Source organism: Pyrgilauda ruficollis, unplaced genomic scaffold (assembly GCF_017590135.1).
Source record: "Pyrgilauda ruficollis isolate IOZ18807 unplaced genomic scaffold, ASM1759013v1 scaffold173, whole genome shotgun sequence".
Lineage (NCBI taxonomy): Eukaryota > Metazoa > Chordata > Aves > Passeriformes > Passeridae > Pyrgilauda > Pyrgilauda ruficollis.
Window position 1 is genome coordinate 309,101 of NW_024516209.1, and position 27,848 is coordinate 336,948.

General features: G+C 45.1%; 1 protein-coding gene across 1 annotated transcript; it reads right to left on the bottom strand.

Annotated features, from left to right (window-relative positions):
- Positions 1-226: 226 nt before the first annotated feature.
- On the bottom strand, positions 227-27,314 carry ALS2CL (ALS2 C-terminal like). The gene is made up of 24 exons (XM_041464189.1): positions 27,200-27,314; positions 26,439-26,487; positions 26,088-26,153; positions 25,052-25,217; positions 24,361-24,489; positions 23,584-23,703; positions 22,143-22,219; positions 21,528-21,594; positions 20,870-21,066; positions 18,335-18,400; positions 17,136-17,234; positions 15,968-16,126; positions 15,603-15,714; positions 14,005-14,082; positions 10,923-11,047; positions 8,486-8,659; positions 7,879-7,972; positions 6,161-6,318; positions 5,122-5,184; positions 4,292-4,465; positions 3,443-3,485; positions 3,167-3,228; positions 1,576-1,672; positions 227-1,341 (listed from the first exon to the last, which is right to left on the bottom strand). Exons 1-24 carry the CDS (start codon positions 27,312-27,314, stop codon positions 1,279-1,281), a joined length of 2,553 nt encoding a protein of 850 aa, XP_041320123.1. The 3' UTR covers positions 227-1,278.
- Between the last annotated feature and the right edge of the window lie 534 nt (positions 27,315-27,848).

The window sequence follows — 27,848 nt, forward strand, 5'->3', positions numbered from 1 at the left end:
CCCAAATTCCTGAAAACAAAGAGGAATGGGAGAAGGAGCAAGTGGATCCTGGAATTTCTTCAAAATTCCAAGAATTTTAGTTAAATAAAAATTCCTGGCAAACTTCCATGGGATTCTCTCATTAACATATTAATTCTTGTAATTAATCTGTTATTTATTATATTATAAAATTTGGGAAAAATGGGAGGAAAAAACTTGGGGGGGGGGGGGGGGGGGTGGGGTTTGTTTTCCCAGAGTCACATGGATAAAGCAAAAAAATTCCTTGGAAAAATTAAAAAATCCCAAGGGAAAAATGACAAAAATCCCATTTTTTGTGAGCTTTGGATTTCCAATTCTTCATTTCCAAAAATAGCAAGGAGCACTTTCCTTAATTTAGAAAATCAGGAAAACTTGGGAAAAACAGCTGGAAAAAAGCTTGGGGAGTTTTATTTTCCTGGATAAGGAAAAAATTACCAGGAAGAATGAAAAAACTGTAAAGAAATGAGATTTTTTTAGGCTATTTTTAAATTATTTTGGGATGCTGGGAACAGCATCCCGAATATCCATTGGGAATATCCCAAATATTCCTTTTCCAAGGGAAATTCCAGCTCGGAGCACAAAGCACCTCCGGGATTGGCAGGGCACGAATCCAGCTGCGATTGGAGTTTTTATTCCATAATTTCTGCTTGTTTTCCCAGAATTTCCCAAAATCCGGGAAAAATCCGTGTTTTTTCCGAGCCCTCCAGAATTCCAAAGAAACACAGGATTATCCAAGGTGTGGGATCACCCCTGAGGTCTCCCAAGGAGAAATAAAAATTTTGGAGCACGGGAAAAATGGGGAAATTTGGGAATAGCAGCTTCCAAATGGAATTGGAGAAGTCCTGAGTTGGGAAAAGTAGCAAAAGGAGTGTTGGGAAAAATCTCCTCTCATTCCTGGAATTTTTAGGAGTTTTGGGATGAGCTCTCCTTCCCAGTCCAAGAAATCCTCTTAAAAATTGGGTTTTCCCTAAGAAATTCCTTCTTTTTCTGGGAATATTCCAGTGCAAAAATAAAAAACCCATCCCGAGCAGGAAAAGGAGATTTTTCCTGGGAATTATTTGCAGGAAAAGGGGATAAAACTCAAAACAAAAACAAAAACCTTGGAGATGAAAATTCCAGCCCTTCCAGTGTTTTTGGGATCAGGAAAACCTCGGCTGGGGAGGAATTCTTCCCTTTAAAGGCAGCCAGGGATACAATTCCCGCTTTTTCCAGAGGGGTTTGGTCCAGAAAATTCGGAAAAATTCACATTTTCCCTATGGATCAGGAGCTGTGGGAGTTTTCCTTCGGATGGAGCCGGATCCTCTGGATGTGTTCATAGCACGACTGGGGAGAGAAGAGAGCAAAAATTAGGGAAAAATTTGGGAATTCTGGGATCAAATCCAAGCTGCGGCAGGCAGAGAATCCTTGCTGATCCCACAGAGAATTCCAACAGAATTCAATCTGTCCAAAGTCAAGGATTAGGATTTTTTCCCAGCCTAGCAAGGGAATAAATTCCTGAAAATTCCATTCCAGAAAAACTGGAATTTTGCTGGAATTCCTGGAAAAAAATTCCCTCACCTCCAGTGCCGTCAGCAGGAAGTCCAACATTCCTCCCTGGTTGGTCGGATCCATCAAATCCCGGATCAGATGGATTTCAGCTCCCAGGTGTTGGATCCTAAGGAAAAACAAATCCCAAAATCAGGGAAAAATCTCAGGGCACGTGGAAGGGTTGGAATTTTGGAGAGGAGGAGGAGGGAAACTCTGGAATTCCAACGCTGATTGCTGGTGCATCCGGATCTGCTGGAGGGATCTGGGATTTCAAAATTCCAGAATCCCGGAATCCCAGAACTTCAGAATTCCAGAATCCCAGATTCCTGGAGTGCTTGGGGTTGGAAAGCTCCTTCAGGATGATCCATGAGCAGGGACATCCCATTATCCCAATTTTTCCCAAGCGTTTCCCACCAGGGACACTTCCAGGGATGGAGCACCACAACTTGAGATGCTCCATCCCAAGAAAATTCCAGATCCATCCATAGGAAATTCCAACTGCTGGATGGAGTTTTGGATTCCTCATCTCCCAAAGGAATCCCAGTTCCTGCTGAGGATGGAAAATTCCTGTAGGAATCCCAGAATTCCAGAGTGTTTGGGGTTGGAAAGGTCCTTAAAGATGATCCATGGGCAGGGCCCTGCCACTATCCCAATTTTCTATGGGATATATGGAATGGGACATTCCTGGTGTCTCAAATATGGAATGAGACATTCCTGGTGTCTCCCACATGGAATGGGACACTCCTGGAGATCCTCTTCCAGAGGATTACCAGCTTTTCCCTGGGATCCATTGTGGTGCTGCTGGGATAAAGGAGCCATGGAAACGTTTGTTTTTTTTCCCAGGAAAAGTGGGAATTTAAAAAAAAAAAACCAAACAAATTAGGGATGAAAGGATTTCAGAGATTTGGAGTTCATGGATTGGCCCCAAAGGGTGGAGGAAAGAGGAGGCAGTGAGGCTGGGCCAGGAGATATTCCAGGGTGGAATGGGACATTCCTGGTGTCTCCAGTATGGAATGGGACATTTGAGGATTTGAGGAATTCTGAGCTCTTTTTGGAGCTAGAGGCCAAGGCTTTGGAATCCCTCAGGGAATGTTGGAATCTTTTCCCTCCACGCTGATGCTGAGCTCATCTGCTTTACCTCAAAACCCCAACTGGAACAATTGAAAATCATGGAATCATGGAATTTTTGGGATTGGATGGGATCCTAAAGAACATCCAGTTCCAACACCATGCCAGGGACACTTCCCACTATCCCAGGCTGCTCCGAGTGTCCAACCTGGCCTTGGGCACTGCCAGGGATCCAGGGGCAGCCAGAGGTTCTCTGGGAATTCCATCCCAGCCCCTCCCCACCCTTCCAGCCAGGAACTCCTTCCCAGGGAATATCTGTGGGAAGTGAAGATGCTGAGCAGGGAATTGCTGGATTTAATCATCGATGTCTTCATGGAATTTTGGAGGAAAAAGTTCCATGGAATTCACTTTGTACCAGGAAGCACATCCCAAACAACTCTTCCTTAAACAGTGAATGGAACGGCCCGGGAATGCTTTTGAACAGGTACCAATTCCTGGCACTTCCCAAAAATAATCCCTGGATTTCAGTGGGAAGAGCCGGACAGGGACTCACATGAGCTTCTGCAGACACTCGGTGGCAGACAGGAAACATTTATCCTTGATCAGGGAGCGCCTCTGGAAAAGAGACAGGGATACCTCTGGAATACCGAGGGCAGAGATTCTGGAGCCATCCCACAAAATCTCTGTGGAAATCCACAGGCAGCGCCTCCGGATGGAACTGATCATGGAGCTCAGATTCCTGGGATTCATTTGGAGAAGCTCTGTCCTCATCCAAGGCCGATTCCATGTCCCGTTCCCATTCCCAGTTGGCTCCAAAGGTTTTCCTTACCTGGTTGGAGGTCAGGGTGAGATCTTTGAGAGGCCACAGGTGCCTGGAAAGGGAAAAGCGGGATTTAGGATGGATTCCATCCTGAATCCCATCGGTTCTTCCATCTTCTCCTCCGAGGTACTGCCAAAGCCTCGGAGGCTCCACCTGCTCCTCTCCTGGCCCTGCTCCAGGTTTCCATGGATCCACTTCCATCAGAGCACCCATCCCATGGACCCACTTCCCTGGGAATTCCATCCCATGGATCCACTTCCCTGGGAGTTCCCATCCCATGGATCCACTTCCCTCAGAGATCCCATTCCACGGAGCTTCCCTGGGAGCTCCCATCAGAGTTCGCATTCCTCAGGGATGATCCTGGGATAAGTCATGAGAAATTTTGGCACTTTTGGATCCAATTCCTCTCACTTCTTTTGGACGGAATCCAATTGTGACCCTGGATATGCTGTGCTCCTGAAACCCCAGAGGAAAATTCCCAAGCTGTTTTCCATCACTTCCAGAGGTGGACCCAGGAGTAGGAATGGATAAGGGAAACATCTGCCTCCACTTTTTCCATCCTTTCAGTCAGTATTCCCACATTTTTACAGGGAATACCCTGGAATGAACATTCCTTTTCCAAGATATTTATCAATTCTGGATGATTCAGAGCAAAAAATTTGGGAATTTTCCACACAAAAATGAGGATTAGTAGGGATAACAGCACTTTTCCATTACCAATTTTTCTTCCATCCAAACATTTCTGAGTAGGAATTCTGGGAGAAACTCCAGGAAAAAACTGGGAAAAACCAATGATGAATCCAACAAACAACTCAACCTTTCTGGGATTTTCCCTGGGGATGGAAAAATCCCGCTTACTTCTGCACATCCAGGAATTCCAGGAGCTGGATATCCGGGAAGAGGCTGAGCTCCACGATTCCCTGGCAGTAGAGCTCGTCCTCCCGCTGGTGCTGGAGCATGTAGAGCATGGAGAGCTCGGGATAGAATCCAGGCAGGATCAGCGGCAGCACCAGGCTGGAGCCCTTCCCGAGACTGGAAAACAGGGAAAAAAATCCAGGATTTTCCAGGGAAATCCATGTGGATATTCCCAAACACATAGAAGAGGCATTTCCGAGGGGTTCTCCTTGTTTTCCGCTCTTCCGAGCTTGGCACGGTTGGGTTGTGGTGGCCACAAGTTGATCCAAGAGGATCTGGTGCTCCAGGAGATCTCCAGGGAATTCACTGGGGAAAAACTTGGGGCTCCAGGAGATCTGCAGGAAATTCACTGGGAGAAACCTGGAGCTCCAGATCTCCGGAGTCACCAGGAAAAACCTGGAGCTTCAGGACATCTCCGGAGTGCCAGAAAAAACCTGGAGCAGGAGGAGATCTCCAGGAAATTCACTGGGAGAAACCTGGAGCTCCAGATCTCCAGAGTCACTGGGAAAACCTGGAGCTCCAGATCTCTGGAGTCCCAGAAAAAACCTGGAGCAGGAGGAGATCTCCAGATAATTCACTGGGAGAAACCTGGAGATCTCAGGAGTCACCAGGAAAAACCTGGAGCTCCAGGAGATCTTTGGAGCCACTGGGAAAAACCTGGGCACAAAGCCTGGCTCAAGCAGACAAACATGAGCTCAGCACTTCCTGAATTCCAGAACCCCTCGTAAATCCCACCGGGATCTGAACACGGAACCCCCGGAGGTGCCACCAACCTGGGATCCGCGTCCTCCGAGGGCGCGCGGCCCTTCCGCTCCAGGGCCAGCCGGAGCAAACCCCTGGACAGAAAAACAAGGATTAATTCCTTCCCTGTTTTTTTTTAAGGATAATTTGTTCCCAAAGGAGGAGCTGTCCCAGCATCCAGTGCGAGATCAGTGGAAATCCCTGGAATTCTGGCAGAGTTGTTGCAGTGTTTGAGGGGTTTCTGCTCGAGCAGCAAAAGCACCAGGAATGGCTGAGAATTCCAGAATTTCCATGGATTCTGAAGAGCAGAGTGGTCACAATTCCCAACCCCACTCTGGAAAAGCAGTTGGGCTTTGCCTTGATTTCCCAGAGAATCCTGGAATGGTTCGGGTTGGATTTTACGAAGGAATTCCTGGCTGGGAGGGTGAGGAGGGGCTGGGATGGAATTCCCAGAAAATCTGTGGCTGCCCCTGGATCCCTGGAAGTCCAAGGAGAGGTTGGACAGGGCTTGGAGCACCTGGAATAGCAGGAAGGGATTGGAGCTGGATGAGGTATCCAACCCAAAGCATTCCATGATCCCATTTTTCCTTCAGTCATGGATTTCCAGCCCCATGGATTTGTGCTCTGATTGACACTGTCACCTCAAGGAAGCAACTCTCCCAGGAACTCCCAAAGACTCTCAAGAATTCCAAAGAACTCCCAAGAATTCTGAAGAATTCCCAAGAATTACAAAGAACTCACAGGAATCCCGAAGAACTCACAAGAATTCTGAAGAATTCCCAAGAATTCCTAAGAACTCCCAAGAATTCCTAAGAACTCCCAAGAATTCTCAACAATTCCAAAGAATTCCAAAGAACTCCCAAGAATTTCAAAGAACTCCCAAGAATTCTGAACAATTCCCAAGAATACCAAAGAACTCCCAAGAATTCTGAACAATTCCCAAGAATTCCAAAGAACTCCCAAGAACTCCCAAGAAAACAGGAACACAAATAAGGCCCACCTCCTAATCCCACAATCCCAAAGATCCACTCCATGCTCCCACCCCATGGAAAACCTCCATGTTGGACTCACCGGTAGAATTCCCAAATTTTCTTGGAGTAGAACTTGACCTCCTCCTGCGCCATGGCCAGCAGGTGCCGGTTGGCCCCGATCCCGGAATACGTTGCCTGGAACGCCACGGTCAGAGCCCTGAGCAGCTTTCCCAAGGGATGCAGGGAAGATTCCAACGCCTGGAAAATCCAATTTCATGGATCAGGAGGAGAGGGAAAGCCCCAAAGGGCACCTGGATTTCTCTTGGAATTCCCAACTGGAATTTGGGATCTTCTGGATGCCATAAATGCTCTCTGCTCCCTTTTCCGGCTGGGATTTGCTGGGATATTCCAGAGGGAACAAAAGGTACTCCAGGGAAAAGTGGATGAGGAAAAAAATCACCTCACTATTTATTAAATAAATTCTTTATTAATTTTTCTATCCTACAAATTCTCTGTTTTTTAAACAAATTCTCTGTTTATTAATTATTATTAAATTATCTATTTACTTAAATTCTCTATTATTAAAATCTCAATTATATAAGTTCTTTATTCTTAAATTCTCTATTTATTATTAAATTCTCTATTTTTAAATTATCCATTATATAAATTCTTTATTTATTCTTAAATTCACTATTATATACATTTTCTATTATTAAATTTTATTATTAAATTCTCCATTATTAAATTACCTATTAATTCTGTTATTAAATTAGTTATTATAGTAAATTTTCTATTATTAAATTCCCAATTTATTATTTAAGTCTCCATAATTAAATTGACTATTAATTATTAAGCTATTTGTTATTAACTGCTTTATTATTAAATTGTCTATTTAATATTAAATTCTTTATTATTCAACTTACTGATTATACAAATTCTCAATTTATTATAAATTCTCTATTTATTATTAAATTATCCATTATTAAATTCCCTGTTTATTTTATAAATTCCTTAATTATTATTAAATTATCCATTATTAAATTCCCTTTTTTAAATACAAATCCCTTTATTAGCAAATTCCTTATTAATAATATAAATTCTTTATTATTTAACTCTCTAATTATTAATAAATTCCCTACTATGAAATTTTTTCTTCTGTAAATCCTCTGTTATTCAATTATTTATTATCAAATCCTGAATTTTGATCATTTTAATAATGAAAATTTTATTAATTTTTGATAATTTTATTCAATAATTTCAATCCTCACCTTCTCCAAGTAACTCTGGATCGACTCTGGCTCCTGGTGCTGGACGAGCTCTTCCAGGATCTCCTCAATTTTCCAAGAAATCTCCTCAGCGCCTCTGGAAAAATGGGAATTGAGGAGGGAAAACCACCCATGGATAAATCCCAACTGGCAGATTCCAAAGGGGCATTAAAATAATTCCAAGAAATTAATTTTTCATGGATGTGGATTAATCTCAGCAGCAAAAATTCCAGCTGAGGTGGGAAATTCCTGCTCCTTTGTCCCCAGTGGAAATCCCTGTTTATTTTATAAATTCCTTAATTATTATTAAATTATCCATTATTAAATTCCCTTTTTTAAATACAAATCCCTTTATTAGCAAATTCCTTATTAATAATATAAATTCTTTATTATTTAACTCTCTAATTATTAATAAATTCCCTACTATGAAATTTTTTCTTCTGTAAATCCTCTGTTATTCAATTATTTATTATCAAATCCTGAATTTTGATCATTTTAATAATGAAAATTTTATTAATTTTTGATAATTTTATTCAATAATTTCAATCCTCACCTTCTCCAAGTAACTCTGGATCGACTCTGGCTCCTGGTGCTGGACGAGCTCTTCCAGGATCTCCTCAATTTTCCAAGAAATCTCCTCAGCGCCTCTGGAAAAATGGGAATTGAGGAGGGAAAACCACCCATGGATAAATCCCAACTGGCAGATTCCAAAGGGGCATTAAAATAATTCCAAGAAATTAATTTTTCATGGATGTGGATTAATCTCAGCAGCAAAAATTCCAGCTGAGGTGGGAAATTCCTGCTCCTTTGTCCCCAGTGGAAACAACTGGAAAATTCTTGGAATTACACAACACTCCTGCGTGGGAATGAGGGTCTGCATTCCCAACAGGAATTCCTGGGATTTCCTCAGGGATTCCTGGGATTTCCTCAGTACCTTCGGCAGAATAGGAATTCCCAGGATTTCTTCTTCATCAGAACAGGAATTCCCATAATTCCCTTAGTAAAAGTTCCCATTTCTTTGGCAGAACAGGAATTCCTAGGATTCCCACACTGGCAGAACAGACACTCCCAGGATTTCCTCAGGAATTCCTGGGATTTCCTCATTGGCAGAACAGGAATTCCCAGGATTCCCTCAGGAATTCCCGGGATTCCCTCAGTACCTCTGGCAGAACAGATATTCCTGGGATTTCCTCAGCTCCTTGCTGGTTTGGATGTGGAATCCCGTGAAAGATTCCTCCGTTTCCTCCTTGCAGCCGGAATGGAGGAATTCCTGGAATTGCTCGAAGATTCCCGTCCATCTCTTCTCCACTGGGAATTCTTTGAGGCCCAGCTGGCTGGAAAGCAACACAGGATTGGGATTTTCCATGGTCTTCCCAAACTCTTGGGGATTTCCCCCTCAAATATGGGAATGTTCTCTGGGATTTGATGGAAACACAGGGCTGGGAGAGCTGGGAATGTTTTCCTGGAGAAATGAAAATTCCAGGGGCTCCACGAGAGCTGGAGAGAGACTTGGGACAAGGGATAGAGGAACAGGACACAGGGAATGGCTCCCACTGGAAAAATGGGGATTTAGATAGGATTTTGGGAAGGAAATCCTGACTGGGATGGAATTCCCAGAGCAGCTGTGGCTGCCCCTGGATCCCTGGGAATGTCCAAGGTCAGCTTGGATCCACATGGGACAGTGGGAGAATCCATGGAATTGAATTATCCTTAAACTCCATTCCCACCAAAATCATTCCTGGATAATCCTACATGGATTCCATAAATGGGAATTCCTAAATGGGAATTCCACAAAAACCCTTCAAGTCTCTTGTCCTGACCACAAAAATCCTTTAGGGGAAAAAAAAAATTCCAGATGCGTGGGACAGAAATAATCCAGAATTTTTTAATTCCTGCTCCATGCACTGCTGGATATTCCTAAATATTCCTAATTAAGAGTCTTTATCTCCTCGGAATTCCTGCAGAAAAGCTGGAAAAGAGTTGAGCAACACCTCCCAGGAGTTGTTCCTGCCTGGATAGCTCAGGGAAAAGGAATTTCTGTCCCACGGATGCTCCACAGGACTGGGAATGTTTTAGAGGGGAAAAAAGATGGAATTGAACTGGGATTTGGGAGGAGAACTGGAATTTGGGAGGAATTTGGGCTGGATGGCATCAAAACATCCATTCCTGCTTCCCAACAGGAATTAATTCCATGAAAATCCTAGGATGGCACTAAAACATCCATCCCTGCTTCCCACATGGAATTAATCCCAGTTCCAGGATTTCAGAAAAAGCTTCCCTATGGAATTAACCCCATGAAAATTCCAGGATTTCAGGAGAACATCCATCCCTGCTTCCCTATGGAATTAATTCCATGTAAATCCTAGGATGGCACTAAACATCCATCCCTGCTTCCCTATGGAATTAACTCCATGACAATTCCAGGATTGCAATCCAATATCCTGCTTCCCACATGGAATTAACTCCATGAAAATCCCAGCATGGCACTAAAACATCCACTTCTGCTTCCCATTTGGAATTAATTCCAGACAATCCGAGGAATTCAGGAAAAGCTCCATTCCCTGCTTCCCTATGGAATTAACTCCATGCAAATCCCAGGATTTCAGTCCAACATCCATCCCTGCCTCCCACCACACTGAACCCCCTGGGCTCCATCCCTCCCTGTCCCATTGCCCACAAATCCACACTGGGATCAATTCCAGGGAATGCCTGTGGGGCTGGATCCGGAGCATTCCCAAGGATCCCATCCCAAGGATCCCATTCCTGAGGATCCCCAAGGAGCCCCTTCCTGAGGATCCCCTTCCCAAGAATCCTTTTCCAGAGGATCTTGTTCCCAAAGACCCCGTTCCTCAGGATCCCGTCCCAAGGATCCCCTTCCTGAGGACCCCATCCCAAAGACCCTGTTCCCAAGGATCCCATTCCTGAGGATCCCATCCCAAGGATGCCATTCCCAAGGACCCTGTTCCCAAGGACCCCGTTCCTCAGGATCCCATTCCGAGGATCCCCTTCCCATGGATCCCGAGGATCCCATCTCGAGGATCCCATTCCTGAGGATCCCATCCCAAGGATGCCATTCCCAAGGATGCCATTCCCAAGGACCCTGTTCCCAAGGATCCCATCCCGAGGGACCCCATTCCATGGATCTCAAGGATTCCATCCCAAGGACGCCACTCCTGAGGATCCCATTCCTGAGGACCCCATCCCCAAGGACCCCGTAACCCAGGATCCCATCCCAAGGACCCTGTTCCCCAAGATCCCATCCCAAGGACCCCCTTCTTCCCCAGTATCCCATCCCGAGGATCCCCTTCGCCAGGATCCCAAGGATCCCATCCCAAGGACCCCATTCCCAAGGATCCCATCCCAAGGACACCATTCCTGAGGATCCCATCCCGAGGAACCCCTTCCTGTGGTTCCCAAGGACCCCATCCCAAGGTCCCCGTTCCCCAGGATCCCATCCCAAGGACGCTGTTCCCCAGGATCCCATCCCAAGGACCCCATTCCCAAGGATCCCATCCCAAGGACACTGTTCCCCAGGATCCCATCCCGAGGATCCCATCCCGAGGTCCCCGTTGCCCAGGACCCCATCCCGGCTCTCACTCGGTGGCCGGTGGCCGCTCGGGCTCGCTGGCCGTGCTGAGCACGCCGTGGGTGCTGAGCCCGCGGCCGCCGCGCGCGCTGAACGTCCCCTCCAGCACGAAGCCGTTGGCCAAGGAGAGCTTGCCCTGCCGAAAATGTTATAAATTAAATTAAAATCACCAGTTCTATTCATTTTTAATTAAAAAATTACTTAGTTCAATTTCTCTGCATCAATTCTCTGCTCAATTCTTAATCATTATTTAATTCTTTGTTGTTAAAATCTCTATTTGTTATTAAGCTTCCTATTATTAAATTCCTTTTTTATTATTAAATTCTCTATCGTTAAATTCCCTTTTTGTAATTAAATTCTCTTTTATTATTACATTCTGGAGCACTTTCTCTGCGGAAAAATCTGGAATTATAAATTCAATTTAAAATTTTAATTTAAAAATAACTTATTTCAATTTCTCAACATCAATTCTCCATTCAATTCTCTATTATTATGGAATTCTTTGTTATTAAATTCTCTGTTATTAAATTCTCTATCATTAAATTCTCTATTGATTATATAAATTCTCTGTTGATCATTAAATTCTCTATTTATTATATAAATTCACTATTATATAAATTCTTTATTTATTATTAAATTCCCCATTATTACATTTTCTGTTTATTATATAAGTTCTCTATCATTAAATTCTCTATTTATTAATACATTAGTTACTATTAAATTCTCTATTTACTATTAGATTTTCTACTTTTCATTAAATTCTTTATTAAATTCTCTATCATTAAATTCTCTATTTATTACATAAATTCTTTATTATTGACTTGTCTGCTTATTTTTAAATTCTTTATTATTAAATTTTCCATCCTTAAATTCTTTATTTATTATATAAATTCTTTATTATTTAATTCTCTATTGATTAATAAATTCTTTACTATTAAATTATCTATTAATAAAGTGTCTAATTATTATTAATTCTTTAATTTTAAATTCTTTACTATTAAATTCTCTATTTATATAATTATTCTACTCTCCATTATTCGATTATCTATTAATTATTAAAATCCCAAAAATGAAATCCAAATCAATATCCCAAATCTGGCTTGGAATCCCAGCCAGAAAAGCAGGAAGCACATTCCAGCTGCAGCCAAATCCCAGATTTCTCTGGATTTACCACAAAATCCAAACAGGAATTTTGGAGGGAAAATATCCCAGCACTGGAATCAAGCCCTCAAAATCCACCCCGGAGATTTCCCAGGGATTCCCAGATTTTCCCATCCCGGGGATTTCCAGATTCCAAGGGAATCTTGGATTCACCACCATTTTCTCAGCATGGAATGTCCTTGGAGGAGGAAGGTGATGACAAATTCTTCCTCTTCCTACCGAAGCTCATTAGCGTTAATTAACGAGCGTTAATTGTGCCATCTCCCAGAATTCCTGCCAGGCTGATCCCAGATTTCTGGAAAACTCGTTTTCCCTGCCCTGGGGATTTTTTCAACACTTTGGAGCAGGAATTTCTGTCGGAATCCAACCACAAAAGCTGGGACGTGTCAGGGCAGGGCCTGGGTTGCGAAATCCCGGATTTCCGCTGCCTCGGTTACGGCAGCTCCGGGTTCTGCATCATTTCCTGTGGCCCCAAGCCCTGGAATGGTTTTGTTTTAAAAATAAAAAAAGGATTTTGGGTGCAGCTGCAAAGGACAGCCAAAAAAACAAAACAAAAAAAAAAAACAATAAAAACTCAAAAAAAAGGAAAAAACCCCACAAAAACTCAATCAAAAATGTCCCATAAAACCCAAAAAAACCCACAAAAAAAAGAGAGAAAAAATCCCAAAAACCCAATCAAAAATGTCCCTTGAAACCCAATAAAAATTAAAAAAAAAATCAAACAAGAAAACCCAAAAAACACAACCAAAAATGTCCCATAAAACTCAATAAAAACCCAACCAAAAAAAAAAAAAAACCAAAAAACCACTCTCCATTATTCGATTATCTATTAATTATTAAAATCCCAAAAATGAAATCCAAATCAATATCCCAAATCTGGCTTGGAATCCCAGCCAGAAAAGCAGGAAGCACATTCCAGCTGCAGCCAAATCCCAGATTTCTCTGGATTTACCACAAAATCCAAACAGGAATTTTGGAGGGAAAATATCCCAGCACTGGAATCAAGCCCTCAAAATCCACCCCGGAGATTTCCCAGGGATTCCCAGATTTTCCCATCCCGGGGATTTCCAGATTCCAAGGGAATCTTGGATTCACCACCATTTTCTCAGCATGGAATGTCCTTGGAGGAGGAAGGTGATGACAAATTCTTCCTCTTCCTACCGAAGCTCATTAGCGTTAATTAACGAGCGTTAATTGTGCCATCTCCCAGAATTCCTGCCAGGCTGATCCCAGATTTCTGGAAAACTCGTTTTCCCTGCCCTGGGGATTTTTTCAACACTTTGGAGCAGGAATTTCTGTCGGAATCCAACCACAAAAGCTGGGACGTGTCAGGGCAGGGCCTGGGTTGCGAAATCCCGGATTTCCGCTGCCTCGGTTACGGCAGCTCCGGGTTCTGCATCATTTCCTGTGGCCCCAAGCCCTGGAATGGTTTTGTTTTAAAAATAAAAAAAGGATTTTGGGTGCAGCTGCAAAGGACAGCCAAAAAAACAAAACCCAAAAACCATAAAACCTCCCAAAAAACCTCAAAAATTCAACCAAAAATGTCCCACAAAACCCAACAAAAACAGCCCAGAAAACTCAATTAAAAATGTCCCATAAACCAAATACAAAAACCTCAAAAAATAGGAAAAAAATCCCAAAACCTCAACCAGAAATGTCCCAAAAAACCCAAGAAAAACCCAAGAAAATAAACCCCAGAAGCTCAACCCAAAAAACCCAAATCAACCAAACATGAAGTAAATGAAACATGAAAATCCCAAATTATTCTCAAAATCCCCAAAAATCTCCAGCTGCAGCTTTCCTTCTGTGCTAAATATTCCAGAAATTCAGAAAACGGGGTTTTTTAGGAAGCTGGGGGAAGCAGAGGAGGAAGGAATAAAGTTGGGAGATGAATCCATGGGAAATTCCAGGAGGAGAGGGAGGAATTCCCACCTTTCCAACAAATGTCAGATCTTCCGTGAAGTTCCCTTCGTAGACGGAGTTGTCTTCCAGGAGCAGAATTCCCGAACCCTTGGGATGAAAGGAAAAGTTGGGAATTCGTGGAATGAACTTCTCACCTGGTCCAATTCATCCCAGAAAAATTTATGGGATGCAGATTCCAAGAATTTTTTTTTTAAAAAGCCAAACATCTCCTTTTAATGCCTGGGAGAAGCTCCGGGGAAAACCCATGGACAAGGAGGTCAGGAAACTTGGAACAACAAAATTATTCCATGGATTTTCCAAGGAAAAGGAACAGGGTCACAGGGTCAAACTCGTGGTGCTCCTAATCCTAATCCTTGGGTATTTTAGGGAATTCTTTGGGAAATTATTCCAAGAAAACAGTGACTGTGTGGAATCCTGGACTTCCCTGTGGGAAAGGGATCCAGAAGGATGAAAATCCAACTCCTGGCACAGGAGGCATCCCAAGAATCCCTGGAAAATCCCAGAGCTCTGGTAGTGTTGGGAATGTGCCCATTCCATGCAAAATTATTCCAGGGAATAATTCCTATCCACGGGGAATTTTCTGCCCACTGGGATTTATTCCACAGTTTAAGCCCAAAGGTTTCTTCATCCCCAAACCAGTTGGGATCACTTCCAGAGCTGGAATATTTTCCTCTGGAATGAAAATGTCCCATAAAGCCCAATAAAGAACCCAAAAAAAGCAGAAAAAAATCCCAAAATCTCCATTAAAATTGTCCCATAAAACCCAATTAAAAACCCCAAAAAAGAGAAAAAAAGTCCCAAAACCTCAATCAAAAACATCTCATAAAACCCAATAAAAACCATTTTTCCCTAATTCAGGAAGTGGGAATGGGGTTGTTGGTTTTTTTTAAAGGATGGATTTTTTTAGGTTTGGTTTTTTTTAGGATGTTTTTATTCCAATGCCAATTCCTTTTGCTTTCCCCACCAAATTCCCAATGTTCCATGAACTGGAGGGGTGAATTCCCTCTGGAAAAGTAAGGATTTCATGATTTCCAGAAAAGATGGAATGTTATGGAATTCTTGGAATGGTTTGGGCTAGAAGGAACCTTCAGGATCCATGGGCAGGGATCTCCCACTGTCCCAGGGTGCTCCAACCTGTCCTTGGACATTCCAGGGATCCAAGGGCTGCCACAAATCTCTGGGAATTCCACCCTAACCCCTCCAATCCAGGAATTCCTTCCCAATATCCCATCAATCCCTCTGAAAGGGGAGAAGAAACAAGACTTAACCAAGACCTTGTTCTTCCAAACCACGATTAAAATCATGGAATATCCTGAAAGCCCCAAAAGGATCCAAATCCAACCCCTGGCCTTGCACAGACATCCCAACAATCCCACCCTTTCCTGGAGAGTTTTCCAAAGATTCCTGGAGCTCTGGCAGCCTTTGGAATGTGCCCATTCCCTTGGGAATGTCCATCACGAGCACCCTATCGGAGGCAGAACCTTTCCCTGGTCCCCAACCCTCTTTGTCCTCCAGGATGAATTCGGGAATGAAACCTTGATCTCGCCCTTGGCGGTGAACTCCCCATTCCCAAGGATTTCCAGATTCCACGGAAATCTTGGACTCACCACCATTTTATCCGCATGGAATGTCCTCTGGTAGCAGAGCCCTGACTGAGTCACCACGATGCCTTCTCCGTGTCTGTGGTCATCCAACCACATCCCGATGTACCTCTCCCCTCTGGAACGCAAGGAACACCCAAGTGATGGATTTTCCTTGCTTTCCCAGCTCTCAATCCATCAGATTTGTCCTGCTCAGGCTGGTTTTTCCTGACACAACGCTCCAGGCTGGCTGTCCCACACAAACTGAGCTCCGGGAATATTTTCCAAGGAATTCAAGCCTTACATCCCCTTCCCTCACCCATCCCAAATCTGCAGGATTTATCCCACCAAACCCAAAGCTGTCCCACGCCCCAGATCCATCCCACCTTTACCTCTCCTTGTCTTCCCAGACTCCGTATCCGTTCTTTTTGTCGTTTTCCCACTGTCCTGTGTATTTGAAGGGACGCTCAGCCGAGAAGTTCTCCAGGATCCCAAACCCTTGGCGCACGTTGTCCTTGAAGTAGCCCTTGTAGACCAGATCATTCCCATACCTGCAGGAAGAGGGATGGAATTCCAGCCTGGAAATATCTGACAGCTACTCCTGGAGTAGAAAACCAGGGAAGTGAGGAGATCAGGCTCATCCGTCTCAAAATATTCCAAAGATTTGTCCAACAGTGCTAAATTGAATCCTTGTTTGCTGTCGGGAATGTGCATCACCCAAACCGGACATTCCAGAGCTTCCCAAATTATCCAAGGACTCAACACACAGGCTTGGAGTTGTCCTGGGAGAGGCCACTCAGGCCTTGACCTCTCACCATCCTGGGCACAGGAATCTCTGGTGAATCCAGGCTGGAAAATCAGATCCATTGGAAGGAGGCCAAGCTTGGATCCAGCTCTTTGTGGTGGCCACCAGCCCTTCCCTGGACTGGTCCCTCTGGGAAGAGCAGCTCCAAGTTGAAGGAGCAGAACATCCAGGTTGGAGGACAGGCCTATCCCATAGGCCCGTCCCAGTTGGAATGTGGGGTCTGTCCCACTTGGCACGGAGAAATCAAGGACAGGGATGAGCAGGAACGGGGCACAGCCCAATGTTCCCAGCAGCCAAAGCATCTGGGGTGACCTCAGAAGAGGAAATTCCAAGGAAACCTCAGAGCCCCTTCCAGGGCCTGAAGGGGATCCAGGAGAGCTGGAGAGGGACTGGGGACAAGGGATGGAGGGACAGGACCCCGGGAAAGGCTTCCACTGCCAGAGGGCAGGGATGGATGGGAGATTGGGAAGGAATTCCTGGCTGGGAGGGTGGGGAGGAACTGGGATGGAATTCCCAGGGAAGCTGTGGCTGCCCCTGGATCCCTGGAATGTCCAAGGAAAGGCTGGAGCATCCTTAGACAGTGGGAGGTGTCCCTGCCCATAGAATGGGATCATCCTTAAGCTCCCGAACAATTCTAGAATTCTAAATGCTCACAAAGCATTTCCAGACCAGGCTCCAAAGATTTCAGGGAACATTTCCCACTTTAAATCCCCGGAACCCCCTTTTCCCTGGAACCCGTCCTGGATTTTACTTACTCACAGATTCCATAACCCTTCATCTTGCCCTGGTACCAGTGGCACTTGTAGCAGTCGTAGCGGTCCTCGGAGCGCCGCGGGACCAGGCAGATCCCAAACCTGCCAGGGGCACGTGGAAAAGGTCAGCGTGGAAAAATCAGCGTGGAAAAGGTCGTCATGGAAAAGGTCAACATGGAAAAGGGTGACTCCATTGTAGTGGATGAACTTCAAAAACCAATTTGAACTTCATGGGATTGGGTTGGTTTTTTTTTCTGTAAAAAATCTTCTCATTTAAATGAGGTCTTAAAGAGATCTAAAAACAACCTTAAGAGGTTTTCTGTGAATAAACTCCCATGGGTTTGGGGATCTGGGATCAGATTCCAACTGGATGGAAATTCTGCATGGAAAAGGTCAGCACGGAGAACAGCGCCTCCATTGTAGTGGACGAAGTTTAAAAACCAATTTGAATTTTATGGGATTGGGGTTTTTTTCTGTAAAACTCCTTATTTAAGTGAGATTTATAAAAGGATCTAAAAATAACTTTAAGACACTTCCTCGGAATAAATTCCCATGGATTTTGGGATCTGGGATCAGGTTCCAGCTGGATGGAAATGTCTGCATTGAAAACAGCAACTCCATTGTAGCGGATTAAGTTCAAAAATCAAGGATTGTCCAAATTCCCAATCTTTATGTGCCTGGATCAGCCCTAGCTGGGACACTTTTCCCAGGTGCCACTGGACTTTTTCCAAAGGAAAGCTCATCCCTTTGGGAGCTGCACTCCCAGATCCTCACTGTTCCTTCTCCAGAGTTTCTTTCAGTGCTGGTTTTCCCCCTCTTTCTTCTTTCCCCAATTTAGGGGCTGATGTAAATGTTCTGGGATTCCCAACACAAAGTGTTTGGGATATTTCCCCCCCACCTTGGAAAAATGAGGAATCCTAAAGTCCTATTTCCAATAAAATTGAGATAAATAATACCTGAATTTCATGGATTGGTTTCTTAAATCGTGAGAAAAAACTCATTTAAGTGAGGTTTCAAAGGGATCTAAAAATAACTTTAAGACACTCCCTGGGAATTAATTCCCACGGATTTTGGGATCTGGGACCAGATTCCAGCCCCTGGGGTCAGTCACTGTCAGTCCCCTCTCTCCAGGCTCCAACCTCTGACAGGAACCATTCCAGTTTCTTTTCAAAGCAGGGAATATCCCGTTCTCCAAGCCTTACCCGTGCTCCAGGCCCTCCTGGAAATCCCCGACATGGTTGCGTCCGTCGCGCCACTTCAGCGTCCCCCTGGAACCCAAGGAATTCTCTCACAAGGGACATCACGACATTCCCAGATAGAACAGCACCTACTAAAGCCCAGCCTAAATATGTGTTTGAAATGCCAATATTTTAATTTAGATTTAGATTTACATCTCCTTTGGCTTTGTGGATCAGAATGGAAAAGGGGAGCAGCCAAAGGGGATGAGGGAACAGCTGGAGCTGGGCCAGGTTTAGGTTGGATTTTAGGGAAAAGTTCTTCCCCTAGAGGGTGTCGGGCACTGAACATTCCCCAGGGAATGGGCACATTCCCAAGGCTGCTCCAGGAGTTTGGACGGGGTGGGATTGCTGGGATCTGTGCAGGACTTAAACCCTGTGAGCCCTCCCCACTCCAGATATTCCATAATTTCATGTCTGCTCCAGGCACAAGGATGTTTAAGCCACATCTGAGTGGGAGTCTGGCCGTCTCCCAGCCCAGGTCACCCGGAATTCCAGGACAGGCACTGGAGAACTCTGGAATTCCAGGACAGCCAGTGGAGAATGCTGATGTTTTTGCCAAAGAGCCCAAATTCCCACTCCCACAGCTCTGCTCACGTGCTCCTCCCTCAGAAATCCCAGAGCAGCCACCAAGGCCAGGACGCTGCTCTGGAACCTTCCAGCAACAAAATCATGGCAGAGGAATTCCAGGAGTGAAAAGGGAACTCAAATCCAAGGAATTGAACACCTGAAGTCCCTGAATTCTGCCAGAAATTTCCTGGGATGCCTCACCCATGTCACTCCATGGGCAGGAGAGGTTTGGATTAATCCCAGTTTTCCAGCCCTAAGGCAGGACAGGAAAAACATCTGGAGATGGTTTTGAGGGAGTGAAGATGGGGATGATCCAAAGGTCTCCTGCCCTGAACAGTTCTTTAGTGCTGATCCAGGGCACAGCACAATCTCATCCACGGAATATTCAGGATTCAGTTTTGGATTTGGGGTTGGAATTGGATTCAAATCCCTTCCAAGCCATTTATATTCTGGATTCTTTCATTATTTTAAGGCTCTCTCAAAGTGAGTCTCTCTCCAACCTTTTTGCTTCCGGAGCAAACTGTGTAAAACTGTAAACTGTGGAAAATAAAATTTCCCAATGTTTTTGTGGAGCTTGAGGAGCTTGGTTATATTCCAGGTTTCTTCCCCAAAAAAACCCCAGTGTTCTCTATCCTGTGTCCAGAAAGTTTTGGTTGGGATCTTGGATTTACAGACATTTCCTCACTTAAACTTGGATTTATTGAACATTTCCCAATGTTCCCATCTCAGCTTCTTTTGGATTTAAGCTTTTCTTAATTCCTGGGATAAGTCTGGATGTTTCAAGTTTGGATAAAGTCCAAAGAGGTTCTGATAGCAGAGAATAAAATAAATATAAATAAAATATATAAATAAAATTCTCCACAAATTGGGAATTTGTTTTTTTATTGGGGATTTTCCTCATTGTGAGGGTGAGATTTTCATACCCCAGGCTGAGATCTTGAGTTTAGGTCAAGCCTTCATCCTAAGTAGAGACACCAGCTCATGCAGCACCTTTAGGGTGATCAACACCACGTTTTTGGGACGGCCTTTAGGATTTAATTCATACACCACAAATGAGACATCCACAATAAATCCCAAGTTTTAGGACTCAGGTTTTGCTAAGCCTGCCCTCAAGGCCAGAATTCCCTCTGGGAATGAGCGAGGAAGGAATCAGATGGCTGGGCCTGGATTCACGTGCACAACCTCATTAAGAATCAAATTCTGACCCTATCCCCACCCTGGAAGTGCCCAAAAAAAAGAGCAGACCCATGCTAAGGTGGTTGAGTGACCTTGGAGATCTTTCCCAACCCTCATGGAAATGCCAAATCAGCACTTCCAACCCTATTCCCACTTGGAAAAGAGGCCCAGAAGGTTCCTTACTTGCCATGGGGTTTCCCCAAGAGCCACCTGCCCTTATGGGTGGCCCCCGGAGCCTGCCCAAAAAGGAGCAGCCCCTTCATGATGTGGTTGAGTGACCTGAAGATGTTCAGGTTGACCTTGGAAGTCTTTCCCAACCTTCATGGAAACTCCAAGCACTTCCAACCTTATTCCCACTTGGAAAAGAGGCCTAAAATGTTCCTTCCCAGAGCCACTCACCCTCATAGGTGGCCACTCTGAGCCAGCCCAGAAAAGGAGATTCCCCTTCATAAGTGACCTGGAGAAGTTTGGGTTGACCTTGGAGATTTTTCCCAACCTTCACGGAAACTCCAAACCAGCATTTCCAACTTTATTCCCACTTGGAAAAGGGGCCCGGAAGGTTTCTTACTTGCCTTGGGGCTTCCCCCAGAGCCACTCGCCCTCGTAGGTGGCCACTCTGAGCCAGCCCAGAAAAGGAGATTCCCCTTCGGACAAGTTTGGGTTGACCTTGGAGATCTTTCCCAACCTTCACGGAAACTCCAAACCAGCACTTCCAACCTTATTCCCGCTTGGAAAGGGGCCCGCAAGGTTCCTTACTTGCCATGGGGCTTCCCCCAGAGCCACTCGCCCTCGTAGGTGGCCCCGCGGAGCCGTCCCTCCATGCGGAAGACATAGGTGAAGAAGCGGCGGGACGGGGCCTCGCTGCCTTCCCCGCTGCGGCCCCAGAGCGGAAAATCCCGCTTCCCGTTCAGCGCCTGGCGCACGGCCTGCTCCAGCTTCCACCGCCACACGGCCTGCGGACACGGAAAACAGGGAATGAGCACGCATCCCAGGAAAATCAACCGCAGACAACTTCAGGAAAGCAGCGAGGAACTTGTGGGTTCCCATCAAAGCCCATCTGGAGCTTCCACAAGGGTTCTCCTGGAAGTTAAATACTGCAGCAAGGCACAACAGCTGTGAGGGAGGAATTTCCACTTGGATGTTAAAAAAAAGAGGAAAATTCCACTTGGATATGAAAAAAAAGAAATACAAATTTCAAGTTGATTTGGTATGGGATAGGCCTGTCCTTCAGGAAAAGCAGCAGGAAACCGATGGGTTCCCACCAACATTCCTCACCAGCCATCAACTCTGAGCCACCTCTGGCCATCTAATCCAGGATTTTTTTGGAGAAGGAGCCAAAAATCCCAAGCCATCCTCACCAGAATGATTATCCTGTTTTAAATAATAAAGAGATGGGAAAATCCCAAAGCCTGACCTTCATCTGAGGGTCCTTGGTGGAGAGGACGAACGTCTCTTCCGGGGTTGTGATGCGTAGGCTGTGCCTGGGAGGGGAAAAAAAAAGGATGGAAAACACAATTCCTAATCCATCAGCTCTTCCCACTCCCCTCCTGGAGATCCTGGTGCTTTCCCAGGTGGTTTTTCTGCAGAGATCTCAAGTTCTCCAGGGCCGGATTAAACAATTTTGGGATTAATTGGCAATGAATGGGATGAGAGGGAACGGCCTCAGGTTGTGCCAGAGGAAGGTCAGGTTGGACATCAGCAGGAATTTTTTCATGGAAAACGTGGTCAGGCATTGGAATTGCCCAGGGAGGTTTGGAGTCCTCCATCCCTGGAGGTGTCTGAGGCATTCTGGGCTGGGAACAACGTGGGGATGGGACACAGGTTGGATTTGATGATCCTGGAGGGATTTTCCAACCTCGAAAATTCTGGGATTTCAATCTGAGCAAATTCCAAGCTGATGAGATCCCATTATCCATATCCCAATGCCACGGCTTGGAAAGGAGATGGGACAAAGCTTTGGATCGTTTTCCCATCGACCTGAACATTTTTAATCCTTTTTTATAACTCCCAGTGGGAATTTCTCACTCACAATCCTGGAGCCGATTTCTCTCCACAGTTTTCATCCACCCACACCAGCTTCAGATCAAAACTCTGGAAGCTATTTCCCTGGGAAAAAAATGGGAAAAGATGGTCCTGTGACTGCTGGAAACATCCATGGAATGGCAGAGCTGGAGTGGCAGCACAAATTCCCAACTTTTTGGTCCATCCATCCCACACTGGGAGGAGAGACCTTGGAGATAGAAAAGCCACCAGAAAAGGAGGGAAGTTCTCATTTGAACACTCCTAAAGCTCTTCCAAATTTCCATAGTCACATCCAGGAGTAAAACATTCCCACGTGACCCTGATCCCCACAGGAATTCCTTCCCTATCACATGGCAACATTCCCAAATCATTCCAGCCAATATTCCCAGAGATTTGTGGTTGCCCACCCCTGGAAGTATCCAAGGAAAGGTTGGACAAGGCTTGGAGCAACCTGGGATGGTGGGAACCATGGAATGGGGTGGGAATGGATCGTCTTTAAGCTCCCTTTCCATCCAATCCATTCTGGGATTTATTTAGGATTTGGACTCCAGGTGGCACCACCAGAAATACCCCCAAAATCCCAAATTTAAGGAGTCACTTTTGGGATCAGCAGCACCCAAACAAAATTCCAATGACTGGAATAAAAGGAAAACCTTAATTTCTCATCTCCTTTCCCTGCCTCAACTCCAGGTGCTCACACAGAGCTGCTGCCTGGTGGGATGGAGTTTTCCAAGGAATTCCACAGTGTTTTCCCAAATCTGGGAGAACAGAAAAGGGACATCAAAATTCCCAACCAGGTCAATCCCAATTCAGTTGAATTCCCAAACCTCCATAAAGCTCAGCAGCAGCAGGTGAGACACAGATGGAAATCATGGATTGAACACAGAGATAATTCCATGGATTTGCCGATCCCATGTTTCCAGCCCAGCCACCAGCACGATCCAAGCTGGAATCCCCTCATGGGAATACATCCCCACACCCCAAAATTCCCAAATTCGCCCCAAAACCAACTCCAACGTCTGCAGCCATGGCACAAACATGGAAAATCCTGATTATCCCAATGCATGGGAGCTCATGGAATGTCGTCCCTGATCCATCAGATCCCTGGCCAAAATTCCCTGTGGAAAAGGGTGTGGACCACTCAAAAGGTGCCTGTGATGATGGATAATCCACATTTCCTGGGAAAATGTTCTGTGGATCTCCTCTACTCCTTCCCTGATTTCCTTTATTTTCCAGAGCCAACCACACTCAGATGGATCTGAGACAAAGTTTTCCCAACTTTTCCCAAGAGCCAAACTCCGCTGCGTGTTCAACATCAAAGAACTGGAATTTTACCACCATTCCTATGGAAATTCCTGTCACTTCTGCCACTCCATGGGAATTTTAGGTCTATTTATCCATGCTCCCTTCCCTTCCAGGATCCTCCCTCTGGAGGATCCCGGACTCACCTGGATGAGCACCAGGACGTCGTCGAAGAGCAGGAGCCGCTCGGAGCGGGTGGTGCCGGAAGCGATGGGAAGGTTCCTGCTGTCCTCCAGGAGCCTCCTCTCGGGGACACACAGCACATCCTGGAGCAGCAGGAAAAACCAGGATTGGGGGAGGACATGGAATTCCAGGCAGGAATTCCTGCAGGGATCAGCTGGCTCGGGGTTCCAGTGACAGTGCCATGCTTGGGACACAAATTCATCTTCCACCCAACTCTGCTATGTCAACTTCAATCCTCAAATTCCCAATCCATACCAAATTCCCAATCCATACCAAATTCCTGATCCATACCAAATTCCCAGTCCATACCAAATTCCCAGTCCATACCAAATTCCCTCTGGCTCAGGGTTCCAGTGACAGTGACACACCTGGGACACAAACTCGGCTTTGAAACCTCCACTGAGTTCCTCCAGCTCTTCCACCCAGCTCTGCTCTACCGAATTCCAGCCTGAAATTCCCAATCCATACCAAATTCCTCATCCTTATCAAATTCCCGATCCATACCAAATTCCTGACCCATATCAAATCCCCCATCCACTTCCAATTCCTGATCCATATCAAATTCACAATAAATATCTAATTCCTCATCCTTAACAAATTCCGAATCCACTTCAAATTCCTCATCCACATCAAATTCCTGATCCATATCTAATTCCTGATCCCTAGCAAATTCTTCATCCTTATCAAATTCCCCATCCACACCAAATTCCCAATCCCTGTTCCTTTCCCTCGGGACTCACGGTGAATTTGTAGCCCAGGGATTTCCAGAGCTCCTTGGTGAAGGCAGCTTCATCCAGGACCTGGCCGATGAAGGATTCCAGCTTCCCGAATTCCTGTGCCACAGTGGCCACCACATCCCGCTCCGACCCCTGGGAAAGGACAGGAAAACTCCAGGAATGCTGAAAATTTGGGTCAAGGGAGGTCCAGGCTGAATTTTAGGGAATATTTATCCATTTAAATATTAAATCAAAATATTTATTTATTTTACATTTAGCAATGTCCAGGCAGGATATTCAGGATATTTGGGAATATTCAACAACGTGTCCCTCCTGGAATGAGGGACTTCCAGCCAGAATTTTAGGGAATATTTAGCAGAGAAGGTCCAGGTTGGATTTTAGGGAATATTTAGCATCCTGGATCAAAAATTTTAGGGAATATTTAGCATCCATCCTAGATCAAAAATGGTCCAAGCTGGATTTTTGGGAATATTTAGGAAAGGGGTTCCAGGCTGGATTTTAGGGAATATTTAGGAAAGGAGTTGCAGGTTGGACTTTTGGGAATATTCAGCAACGTGTCCATCCTGGACTAAACAAGTTCCAGGTTATATTTTCAGGAATATTTAGCAAAGGAGATCCAGATTGAATTGTAGGGAATACTTCTTCCCACAAAACCCATCCAGAAGATCCACCGAGCATTCCAGGGAATTCCCACCTCCTGGAGCTGCTCCTGGAGCTGCGAGAGGAGCTGCAGGTAGCCCTGGTTGTGCTCCCGGAAGGGTTTGTGGAGCACCAAGTGCAGGGCCAGGCCCAGGGAGCTCTCCGAGGTGAAATCCCGCAGGAATTCCTTCAGCACCGCCTTGTGCAGCTTCCAGGCCTCGCTGGAAAATTGGGAATGATGAGAAAGGGTCGTTAATTATCCTGGAATTCCCACTGTTCTGTTTTCCAAACTTTCCGTGTGGTGAGGATGGAGAAAGGCGTGAAAAATTCGGGAATGCACTCCTTAGAAATTCACATTTGCAGTTGTTGCTTCCATAAAAATCTGGGATTAGTGGGAATTCCCAGCCAGATTCCCACTCCTTCCCTAAATCCCCAAATCCTAAATTTCCAACTTTGGAAGGAGCTGGGGGCGGTTGGAAAGAGGGAATCCACCCATATATAACAGGAGCCATGGAAAAATTGGGAATGTGCTCCTTAGAAATCCACGTTTTCACTCCCTGCTTCCATAAAAGTCTGGGATTAGTGGGAATTTCCTGCGACATTCCCATCCCTTTCCTAAATCCCATATTCCAAGTTTCCAACTCCAGAAGGAGCTGAGGGTGGTTGGGAAGAGGAAAATCCAGTCCTGAAAGTGGACAGGGTTTGGAGCAACCTGGGGTAACAGAAGCCATGGAAAAATTTGGAATGTTCTCCTTAGAAATCCATGTTTTCATTCCCCGCTTCCAGAAAAATCTGGGATAAGTGGGAATTCCCAGCCAAACTCCTCTCTCCAAATCCACCTTTTCCCTAAGTCCCCAAATTTCAAATTTCCAACTCCGGAAGGAGCTGGGGGTGGTTGGGGAGAGGAAAATCCAATCCTGGAATTGTCCAAGGTTGGAAAGGGCTTGGAGCAACCATAGTGGGAGTTGGCCCAGGATGGGATGAGAGGATTTTTTTGGGAATTTTCCCAACCATTCTGGAATTCTGGGATTCTCTGGTGTCCCCGTATCCCTAGGATTCCCAAAATTCCCAAGGATTTTCCACCCGCTGACCTCTTGCTCTTGGCGGCCTGCTCGAAGCCCTGGACCACAACAAAGTTGGCGAAGGTGACGAAATACCTGGAAAAAATTCCAATAAGGAGTTTGAGAGGGAAATTCGAGATAAATTTATGGATCCCAACTTTTTGGGAAGTTCCCTTAATCCCATAAAAGCACCTCTGGAAAAATACAGGATTGGGATCAAAGGTTGGATCAGATCTTGGAATTCTTTCCCAATCTTAATTCCAGGACTTTTTGGCAGACTTGGATAAGTCGAAAGTGTTCATAATCCCGGGATCCATTTCCATCAGATTTTATGGAATGAAATTCCATAAATGAATTTTCTGCTCCGAGCTGTTCATTCACAGACTCTTCACCACAGAATTCCCAATAGAACTGGGAAAATTTGGGAATTCTGGGATGGAAATAATGGAGTTGTCATACTCCGGCTGAGCTTTATTTTTCCAAGTAAACTTGGAATTTTTTTTTTCTATCTCATATTTCCCAAGATTTTCTTCCAAGATCTGCATTTTCTGTATCAAACCCTGTGGAAAGGTGGAATTCCAAAGGGATTTTGTGGAATTTTGTGGTTGAGAAATTCTGGGAAATGGGAAATTCCAGGAATTTTTGGAGCCGTTTTCTTTAGAAGGAATGGATTAAATTATTTGGGAATGTAGAGAGAAGAAAATGGGAAGAATGGGGGAAAAAGGTGGAAATTCCAGGAATTTTTGGAGGCCATGGAGCCGTTTTTGCTGGAATGGAACAAACTCTATCCCAAACTCTTTGGACACTCATCCCACTGCCCCAGAGGTAAAATTCCCCCCCTTTTCCCAAGGAACCATTCCCAGTTTCCTTGGAGTCATCCCAAAAAGAACTCCTGGAAAAGCCCCACCCAGGAAAATCAGGGCCAGGAATTTCCCTGGGTTTGGAATTTCCCTGGATCAGGAACGCTGATCCCAGTGAAAACACAGATTGATCCCAAAAAACCATGGCCTCATTCCCTAATCCTGATTTTAGGGAAAACATTCCTGGAAAACATTTCCCCTTCCCAGAGGGAATTCCAGCTGGAAATCCCTTCCCAGATCAATTCCAGGTGGGAATTCCCGAGAAAAATTCCCAGAATTTACCTGCCTGGAGCAGAGGTTTGAGGATGAGGGCGTCGATCCGGGCCAGGCAGGAGGAGAAGTTTTCCTCCAGCTGGAGCAATGATCCCAAAATTTCTGAAATTCCAGCTGTGGACATGGCCTGGAAAACAGCAGGAATGAATCAAACCCCTGGAAATCCATCGGATCCCATCTCCAAGGTTTTTCCTTGGATTTCCAGCAAAGCTTCCCTTCCCTTGGTGCCATTCCCAGGTGGGGCTGATCCCAAAAATCCCCAGGAAAAATTGGGAGAGGAACAGAAACCAGAGACACCCCAGTTCAGTTTTCCTGAATTTTCTCAAATTCCCAATGATCTCAGAGCTGGAAAAGCCTGGAATGAATTCCTTGCAGTAATCCTGATGCATTCCAAAGGGGAAAATCCTGGAATTCCAAGGGATGAGGGAGAAACCTCTTCCCAACTCTCTCATTTCGATTCTCATCCCTCTTTTCCAAAATTCCCGATGACCCCAGGGTCACAAAATATTGGGAAAAGCCTGGAATTCATTCCTTCAGGAATTAATGGAATCCATCAGGATTATTTTTCTTTTCCCAAAGAAAATTCCCCCAGTTCCCAGAAAAACTTCCCCCAATTCCCAAAGAAAATTCCCCCAGTTGCCGGAAAGAAATCCCACAA

Coding starts and splice junctions, on each gene's coding strand:
- ALS2CL (XM_041464189.1), bottom strand. CDS start 27,314: ATGTCCACAGCTGGAATTTCAGAAATTTTGGGATCATTGCTCCAGCTG. Junction 15,715..15,967: donor GTCTGGGAAGACAAGGAGAG/GTAAAGGTGGGA, acceptor CTTGCGTTCCAG/AGGGGAGAGGTACATCGGGA. Junction 14,083..15,602: donor TCCATGCGGATAAAATGGTG/GTGAGTCCAAGA, acceptor TTTCATCCCAAG/GGTTCGGGAATTCTGCTCCT.